The sequence below is a fragment of the Apus apus genome, chromosome 1 (assembly GCF_020740795.1).
Source record: "Apus apus isolate bApuApu2 chromosome 1, bApuApu2.pri.cur, whole genome shotgun sequence".
NCBI lineage: Eukaryota > Metazoa > Chordata > Aves > Apodiformes > Apodidae > Apus > Apus apus.
Genome location: NC_067282.1, coordinates 99575018 through 99584997, shown reverse-complemented (window position 1 = coordinate 99584997; position 9980 = coordinate 99575018). Strand labels below are relative to the sequence as shown.

At 40.4% G+C, this 9980-nt stretch overlaps 1 protein-coding gene across 10 annotated transcripts in view; it reads right to left on the bottom strand.

Annotated features, from left to right (window-relative positions):
* Nucleotides 1–610: 610 nt before the first annotated feature.
* Nucleotides 611–9980, bottom strand: part of SLC37A1 (solute carrier family 37 member 1) — a 38248-nt gene continuing 28878 nt past the window's right edge. For 9 of the 10 annotated variants that reach the window (XM_051618811.1, XM_051618845.1, XM_051618885.1 and 6 more), the window contains exons 14-19: nt 9696–9781; nt 8978–9026; nt 8664–8737; nt 6506–6603; nt 4172–4224; nt 611–3348 (exon numbers count right to left, since the gene is read on the bottom strand). In XM_051618811.1, the coding sequence (XP_051474771.1) occupies nt 3227–3348; nt 4172–4224; nt 6506–6603; nt 8664–8737; nt 8978–9026; nt 9696–9781 (482 nt within the window). In that variant the 3' untranslated portion in view covers nt 611–3226. Of the gene's footprint in view, nt 3349–4171; nt 4225–6505; nt 6604–7160; nt 7240–8663; nt 8738–8977; nt 9027–9695; nt 9782–9980 lie in introns of all 10 variants that reach the window. The other variant, XM_051618895.1, reaches the window with a different exon arrangement.

Below are 9980 nucleotides of genomic sequence, written 5' to 3'. Positions count from 1 at the left end.
AGGCACATTTTGATCAGAAATTCTGTCCAAGACCCTCAGCCACCTTCTTCTAACTGGAAATTGTCTTCCTTTACAAGCAGTTTTTCCCCAGTCCATCTGTTGTTTTGGACCTTGTCTCTGGTAGAGGCACACAAGCCCCAACAAACATCATAACAGAATCAAGACAGTAAGTGTTCAAGATGATTAGAGGTAGATAGGAAAGACAAAGCTTTTCAATTTCAACTTCACATAAATTGAAGGATGAGTGAAGCAGACAACAAAGAAAGTCAACTTAAAACTCTGCTGTAGGAGCTGGACTCAGTCCCTAACTCAGGTAAGCGACCTCCTTTCCTACTAGACTGAAATAAAGAGGCAGAATATACCCAGCTGATGCAGCTGGTGAGAAATACTGATGATGTACAACCCACAATCCCACAAAATAAAAAAAAAATTACATGTTTAAGTTGCAAAGAGCAGAGTTTTCAAAACAAAAGGTTTTAATTTATTCTCCTAACGAATAATTTTCACTACCCTCACCAGAGACAGGAGCACCGCCCCAGCAGGGACGCCTATCCTGCCAACCAATAAATGGAGCATTTCTTTATGGAGATATAAAAAGATGAATAAACCATTGTTTCTCATTTTAAAGAAGAATGTATTTTTATTCAACACAGGACAGTAAATGAGTAAAATTCACAATAACCCGCATTTAAAAAAAAAACAACTCTCCAGTTATATTTAAATTTGGCTCTACCTACTGGTCACTCACATTTCTACATAAAAAATGTCATCAGTCTGGCTCATTTCCAGACTAATTAATATTGACACTCAATGCTAACAAAACACAGTTTATTCACAACTCAGAGGACCTTTAGGGTTGTTACTAAAGAAAAGCAAATCCTGTTTCCTTCTGTCCAACTAATTTGTAGCTGGGAAGAACCGAAATGCTGCACATCAGCTTGGATGGAGACATCTGCACACCCTGAGTCCTAACTCTCTCCTGCAACTGATGGAAGGAAGGACTCAGGCCTGACACCTCCAACAGTGTCATCACCCCATACCCGAGTCAATGCAGTACAAAAGCTACTCAAATAAATAAATAAATAACAGCAGCAGCCCCAACAAGTAAAACAAAATTCAAAACACAAATATCTTTACAACCTGTAACTGTTAAATACAACTGAAAGCGTTTTAACCTAAGACTTCAGCCCATAAGGAACTGCCTCTCAAAATTTGAGCACAGCAGAGCTTAAGAGTTTTCATTGTTTTGATAAACTAATATGCAGCTCTACATACCTTTTTGTGGGGAAGGGATCAACATCTTCAGCTAAACAAGTCCTACATTCCTCCCTCCTCACACAACCAGTGAAGTTGTGCCAGTACAGCTGTTTTGGGGTTGCAATGCTACTATCCCCCCATCAAAAGCTAGATCAGTCCCTTGGTCCAGCTAACAGTCCTCCAGAGAGTCAGCCTGGCTGAGTGAGGGGCAGTGTGCGCCACGCCACTGGGATGGGAGCCCTTTCAAGTAACACTGCTGCAAAATTCTGTCACATTTAACTACAGCCTGAAGCCCAAACGCAGCACCGATTCACAAAAGCACATGTTGAGTATCCCCGCTGGTCTCAACAGGTTTACTCAAAATGTGTGAAGTTAACCATTCCTCGGGGTAACTGCAGGTTCAGGTCCTACCCAGTCATTTGCAAGGACTTTGGTACCTTCCTTAAGTCTGTGTGGGACTGAGGCCTTCCCTGTATCTTTGTTCAGCAAAACAGTTAAAAATAAAGACATTCTTGTACTGTTCATGTCAAGCATAAAGCATGTGCTGAATCAAACCAGTGAAATAACGATCAAAGGCTGAGCAATTACAAAACAGCTCTGGAAATTAAGAGTTGTGCCAGCACACAGAACACACCACCAGCAGCCAATGAGACATTTATCCGTGTTTTGCAGGACTATTTTAGTGTGTCATTTTCTTCATCAAGTGTAAAGACTACTGCATTGTTTCACAAAACTTAGAGCATAGTTCAGAACAAAAGCTTTAATAAATACAGTTAATACACGTTTTAAATTATCTAGCCTTCTAGATGTTCTAAGTATAAACACCTCATACAAAAAAATCCTCTTTACTTTGTACATTTTAAAAAAAACAACACAAAAACATTTGATTTGCAAACAAGATGTACAAAGAAATGATATGTTCTAAAGACAATAAACCACCTATTTGCTGAGTAACACTAGTTACTAAAATATCCTCTTACAACCTACCACCTAGGTAATTTTTCTTTTCTGATATAAACATATTTTGAAATCAGCCATTTGAAAGATTCCTGGATATTAAGGCCCTAATCTAATGATGACTTTCATGTGCACACACCAGCACTGAAATCAGGAAGCATCCAACAGAGATCACTGTGGCAGTGATCACTAAAGCAGCTCATCTGCTCAATCCTGTAGTGCTGAAGGTGTGACAGCTCACAGTTCTCTGCCACCCCAAAGGGAAAACCTCTCATGTCAACCCAGCCTAGAGTAGCAGCAGAACAACTAGGTGATGTTTGCACAGTCAGTTTATAATGCCCTGAAAAATCCTTAGAGCCCTCCACTGGAAATTCTGACTCATCATCTATTTTGTGCTACTTCAGATTCCTTTTTGCACAATCCTTATTGATGACTAACATCTTTCCAGACAGCCTGTGAAAACTGCTAACCGTGGTACAATGCAACCGTAAATTCCATTTCATTACCTACCGAAAGGCTGGATGTTGTCCTTGGGATTAGAAGTAGTACTGTAGTTAAAAACTAATAATATGGTGAGGTTATTATTGTCTGAGCAGCTTCAAAATATTAATAGTAGTGCATCATAAAACACAGCTGATATTGTCCTCTATAAAGCGATGCCCTCGGTGTGCGTAAGATAACATAAGGGATACATACTTTGCTCACTGACACTGGGACATTTCACTGCTAGACTGCTACAATTTCAACTTCCTTCTGCTCTAGTTTTGACTTGTTTTGTAAAATACACAGTTTGGCATTTAAATTAAAAACATCCTATCAAAAGAAATAAAAAGGCACTTGGTATTTCTCTTTGGCTCAATTGAGGTGCGCCACTAAACCTTCCCAATGTTTCTGTCTCTTCATCTGATGAGTAGTTGCCATCCTGAGGTACTTATTCATGTGCAAAAATAAGAGCTTCAGGGATTTACCAGTTGCATTTCTCACACTGCTTCCAGTACACATGCAAAGTTCTTCACCAAACAGAATCTCTTAAATACAGAACAATGTATTCCATGAAGGTCTTTTTTTCAGGGAAGAACTGTATCACTGGCAGTCCTTTTTCCAAATCTGGTCTTTGCTCAGTGTTCTTTGAACCTGGGAAAGAACAGCAATCAGGCAGGAAAAGCTGAGGTGGGAGGTATAATAGCCACTAACTTCAGAATGCAGGATCCATTCCTTGCCACACGTTTTTCTATTTTCTGTCCATTTTAGTTCTACAAAACTACAGCCAAGAGGCCCAGCTTAGTTTTTGCTTAGGCAAGTATTAACCCCATTGATTCAGCGGATTTCACCCCACTGCCCCTGCCTCAATTTGAAACACTGTAAATTCAGAGTCACCTTTTCCTTTAAGGAGACTTTTTGGAACACGTTATGTTTGAAGCTATTAAAAAACACAGAGCAAACAACTGAGTAGCTTCTTGCTGTCGCTACAGGCTCCATAATGAAAACCAGGAAGATTACATATTTGGGGAAAAAACCAAACAATAACTGAGGGACTGTGATAGAGAAATTTGCCCTCAGACGCTTTTCAAAATAAGATGTTCTAAACTTTTCTTCACTATAAGGGTGGTGAGGAACTGGAATGGGTTGCCCAGGGAGGCTGTTGATGCCCCATCCCTGGAGGCTTTTAAGGCCAGGCTTGATGAGGTCTTGTGCAACCTGATCTAGTGGTAGGGTTCCCTGCTCATGGCAGGGGGGTTGGAACTCGATGATCTTTAAGGTCCCTTCCAACCTTAATGATTGTATGAAACAAAAACCTTCATAATTTGAAAAACATAAAAATCACCCTTTTGAAGCAAAATTAAAACAGAAATGGGCATTCAGAAGCCTTAGTGTATTCAGTCTACATTATGGGGCAATCACCTAGTAACATGTTTTTAAACTGTTATTAAAAAGCAACAAGGCATAAAACACTTACAGGGTATGATCTGTGTAACACCGAAGCTCCTTCTCAATAAGACGGAGTAAGAACTGTAAAAACAGTCACAGTAACTGTGTTAATATCTATACAGATACACAGATAAGTTTCAGGATAAGATGTACATTTATTCTAAGAGATCATAATCTGAAACATTACTGTGCAATGCTGAACTCTGTAAAAGAAAAAAACAAAAGACCTAGTGATATTCAGTCCATGTTTAGAAGAGAAGCTTTCACAAAGAAAATAACTTCCTTTTTGCAACTGAGAGATTAATTTCTTTGTAAAAACCAGAATAGCTTTCCGAAGTTACTATGTGTAACAGACATGTAAAGAAACCAGCAGAGGGAACCCAAGACTTCAAGAAAACATGGCAGATAGATGTTCTGTAGTGTTGAAGTAGTTCAGCTGCTACTCTGAAAAACCAGCTCTGTGTGTGAAAAGCTTTAATCACACAATTAGTCAAGATAAGTGAAGTCAGTCATGTTCACTTGTGTGTGCAGGACGAGGACTTTCAAGTGCACTTTGAACAGTGTACTAAGACAGGACCCATGACAATGACTTCACAAAAAAAATTGTATTACTCTCCCATACATTAAAGACAGAATTAGAATCTCCCAGGTTCCTCACTGTTAAGTTTCCTTATCCTCAGAGTTTCAGTGTTATAGATGGAAGTTTCTTCACTGCTAGAAGTACTGGTGTTTTAAGTTAAACCTGATGTTTCAGAGGCCAAGCATGACAGAACAGAATACTAAGTAAGAGGCTAAAGCCCCTGCAGATATTTTTTAAGAAATTAACAGTTCAACACAAGCATCTATATGCTGTACTGCAATGAACAGGAAAAGCAGAAAAAGAATTGCAAAAACCAGAATTTACTACAACAGCATAGAGTCAATCCTCTCAAAAACAGAGCTTTACAAAGGTATTTTAACTGATGTTGCAAAGAAATGTGGGATTTTTTTCATTTGCTTTTAGTAAGTAACTATAAAAGAAAAAAAAATCAGAGGTTTAAGCCTACTTGGAAAAATTACAACAATCTCGTTAATGTCACTCTGCAGCATGGAATACTTAATATTGAAAACAGCACAAATCAGGATTTATAGAGCCGCCGATTACCAACAGGAACATACTTCAACTATTAACTTACTTAATTTCAAGAGATTTCACAGTCTAAATGTGGAAAAAAATACTTCAAAATTTTGGGTTTAACTTGAACTTAGAATAGCCTCAATCATAACTCAAAGAAAGACCTTCTGCTTCTCTTGTGTCAGGAAAGAGTGACCTGACACACTCAGCATCAGCTCCTCAGCAGGAGCACAGACCTCGGTGCAACACAGTGCAGGCAGTGGGTTTTGTCTGGGCGCAGCCAGTACAGAGGAAGGAATAGTTCTGAAGAGTTTCACAGTCACCCTGCCCTTTCATGAAAGTTCGACCCAGGACTTCAAAAGAAGAGGATTAGCAGGTGATGCTTCGGGACATTTCTGAGGTAGCCACAGCAGCATTCTGCACTGCTAGACAACAAAGCCGGTACAGATGCCTGCCAGGGAAACACGAGGCAAACGTGAAAACACAACGTACAGGCTAACCTACAGGTTGGCGTGGCAAATCAGATTCAAAGGCACAGCAAGACTTGCCTTGCCTCACCTCATGTTCTGCTTGGTGTTTAAAAGCAAAGCTGGGCAAATCAGAAGAAAAAGAAAAAAAAACCAAACATTTTCAGATCTTCCAATCCATCATACAGGACCTCAAACAGCAGAAAAAAGGAAAATGGTTCTCTGGACCAAGCCACCAAGTGTGTCGCACTCGTTTCCCTAAACACCTGTTCCCAGTTACTGTCAGCAGTTACTATGTCAGTTTTCATCTAACCTACTACAGCAGTCTTAGGACCTCTGGAGAATGTGATGTATTAACTTCCAACAGCTTCATTATGGTGGTGATTTTGGCGACACAGCAATGCAGCAAAGCATTTGCTGCTGTTCTGCTAAACCAGCTTTAAAGAAAACAGAAGTAATTCTTCCATGAGTGGAATCTGAGGCACCTTCTAGGTCTCTTTAGGAAGGCTGATACCATTATGCCCACTGCAATCTTCTCAGCCAGCAATTAACAAACGTGTATTTGCTCAGAAATTGAAGTGCATCAGAACTAATCTGCACTTTTGACTAAAATTAGGTGAGATTTTCATATTAGCATCTCTGGTCTTTAATTGAAAATCTCCTACACAACTGGAAGCTTCTTGTAAGATGGAGTATTGAAACTGCAAAAGGAAAATTTGCATTGTAAGATAGTTTAACACAAAGGACACATACAGCAACTAAACAGTATTTTTAGACTTACTAGCAAGGCACACGCATCTGCCACCATGAGCATGTAAAACACGTTGTTCCAACCAGATGGGGAAATAAGACCAGCCAGGAGAGGCCCCAAAGCTGCACCTAAAATATAATATCGATATTGTCAGAACGATGCAGTGCAAAGTTTCCTATGCTGAAAGACAGTTATTCCGAGTTAGAATATAAATTTCTCCAACTAGTGAACTCAGTATCACCTTATGTATTAAAAGGTCCCAGAAAGAGCATAACAATACTGGGACTGCTACAAGTCAACGGGAAACCTAACAGAGGGAAGCTGGGAGACTTTCAGAAATGCCATCCTGTGGCTCAACAAAATACCCATCCAGTATTAAGCTGAATCCTACTCATTTCTCCCTTCCACATGCTAGTCTGAGGGGCTTGATTAATTTATATCCCTGATCTCAGACACAGCCCAATGGCATCCTGTCTGTGCCCAGTACCAGCCTACCACCCTCTTCCTCCCTCCTTCCCTCAAGTGTGGAACCACTACAGAGGTTTACAGCTAAGATTGCTCTGCTCCTCATTTCCAAAGCTGTACCAAGTCCTGGCAAAATGTGAACAAGACAGTATAGTTCCTCACAGATCCATTGTCTTAATGTACCACAGCTAAGGGAGGCTACCTTACAGCTCTGGCTTACCTACAGATCCTGTTCCGTCAATGATCGCTGTCACTGTGGACAAGGCTCTTGCGTTCCCTTTCAGGCTTTTATGGGTACCCTGAAGTGACAAAAACTGCTTATAACCACTCTGAGGTGAACTCGGAAAAAGTCCTTACAGTGGCAATTTAGCTCATACCCCTCCACATTAGATGTACGTTGTGAAGTTGCCCTAAATATCCTATCTTAAACCCTTTTATCACTACTTAAAGAAGTTTTCTATCCTAGCAATCTGTTGCCTATAGCATTCTCCTCTATTAAATCATGTTATTTAACCACAAGAGCCAAGAAGCTTCCTGTTCTGCACACTGTGGATTCAAGCAACAAGGCACTTCAGCTTTGCATTATGCTGCAAGGCTGTTTCCACAGCCGTCTCTTCCTCTGCTAATACAGCAAATCTCTATGGAAATAATTAAAAAAAAAAAAAAAAAAAAAAAAATCACTGCTGTGACAGGAATACTGGAGAACTAGAATTATGGATATAAACTGAAATGCTAATTCAGAGAATTCTCAATTGAAAATAAGCTGTTCAGTCCCAATTTCAGAAGCCAGATCTTCGGAACAAAACAACTGATAAAAGGAGTGAGGAAAAGTGAATAGTTTAGAGAACTGCTAATGAGAGACAGTCCTTTATCTCCAGCACACTGAAGAGAATCCAATCAAGTAATGAGCAATTTACATTTGTTCATGTCAGATTGTTGTGCAATGTCAGGTCCCACTTCCTAGCTAGCAGCCCCTTCAGTGAGGCTAAGGATAAAATTGGCAATGCACGGTAGCTGCATTTGTCTTGCCAAGACCTTCAGACCAAGGATAGGGCTCCAGAGGACATTAGAAGATTTCTGTACTACACTGTTCCCTATATTTAGAGCATTTGTTGTTAGAGGATTTTGCCTCTTGCTCAGTGCTTTAAAGAATGAGGACCTTTGAAAGCAGCCTTCCAAAGCCTGAATGAAAGGCACCAGGGTCAATGTTTTCACATGGCACTTGTGACTGACTGACCTCATCCAGCTGGAACTGCTGGCAACCAGAGTAAATGTACAAGGGCAGAGGGTAGCATGGGCTAAAGTAAAGGTAAGTGGCAGATACAGCTTTCCGTGCTGATGGGAATTAAAGTCTCCAGCTCATCTCTCACTCAGATACAGCTCCTCCCCTAATTTAAAGATGCAAAGTATAAAAGGGAGAAGGCACCTGTACAGAGGCTTGGCCTTGAATGCAACCTTCAAATTCACTCCAGGGTGTCACCTACAAGATTTGGTCTGTCTTGTTAGTAGAAAAGAAAAATTCAGAAGCCTCTCACAAGCATGACACTCAATCATACTAATATACCGACTCTAAAACTACCTTGATGGCCAAGTTCAATGCTGCCTATTCAGGTCCTTATCCTTTTGTTTTGGGACAATGCAGCCTCTTCACTGCGAAGCCTGCAGAAGTCAAAGAGCTCTCTCTGGAGGCCAAAGCTGGAAGCAGAGGGGAAGCCAAACTCACCAAGTCAGCAGAGACAGCAGTGGTGATCAGCGCGTAAGGGCCATTCACCAGGGCACCACTGATAAGCAGCATCACTGTTTCAAGTGGAACAAAATTGGAAAACACCAGTTACTTGAATGACTGTTAACCATAGCAACAGAAGACATCAATCCTGTGGTTCTCAAACAGTTTAACTTTTCTTTGGTGGAAGCATTACAGAATTGGGGAAGGAGGAAAAGCAAAAGATATTTCTATCTCCCTGCAATGCCTACTCCATTATGAGAATTTTCAAATTTCACATAAAGCCAGGCAGAAGTTAACTTAAAAATACTCACCTACAGTAGCCTCAAGGCCCATTTTACTGATTGCAGAGAACATGTACAACTGTGAAGAAAAAAAACCAAACATGTTGAATACCAACATACGTACTAATCTTAGGTTCCCCATTTCCCCCGCGGCCCCAATAACTAAAAATATCTTAGCTGGAATTATATGAAAGCTAGTTCTAGCATTATAGGTTTTACAAAACACTTTTAGACCACAGCAAGTTGGTTTGTTGATTGAACAGAGGAGGAAAATAAGGGGTAAGCTCCTATTGCTCAATATATATACTCTTTTTCAGAAGAAAGGGCTGTGTTATGAGACCACCCAGTTTTAAGTTCTCCAGTTGCAAGCTTAAACATAGCACAGAATACTGTTCACAAAAGAATACAAACCTAAAGAAAAATGCACCTCATATGTCCAACTGCCAGTTTACTAACAGTTACGGCACAGAAATTTTAGCCTTTGAGCAGCTAAGATTCTGGCCAGAACAGACACCAAACAGTGATAAAATTTACACAGTCCTGTAACAAGCGATGCACTAGACTTGTTTGCTTGTTTAGTAAAGGCTGCCCAAATGTCTGTACTCGCTTACATGCTCAACTTTTTATGCCAGCTTTTAGCCTGGCCCAAGTTCTTTATATCCATGTTGGAAGATGCTGTGTGCAGAACTTCACAAGGAATGCTGTCAAAATCTGAGCTGCAGCTGTTAAGAGAGTGGCAAACTCTTACTGTGGGTGCTGCAAGGAGTAACATCATTCCACAGGTTGATGCCCTCTTCTCCAGTCTGTCAGAAATCAGGCCTGCCAAAATTCCACCTGAAAGGAGAGACAGGTGTGTGAGGAAAACAGTCTGTGCACATTTTACACAAAAGACATTAGTCATACTTGATGAAACCTGACCCAGATTAAAACAATAGGATAGGACTTTTAATGTTTGCTTACACACAGCAGCACAGAGCATGAGACAACGTAATTTGCACTTCGCAATATCCTTATTAACCCAACCAGTTTTGAC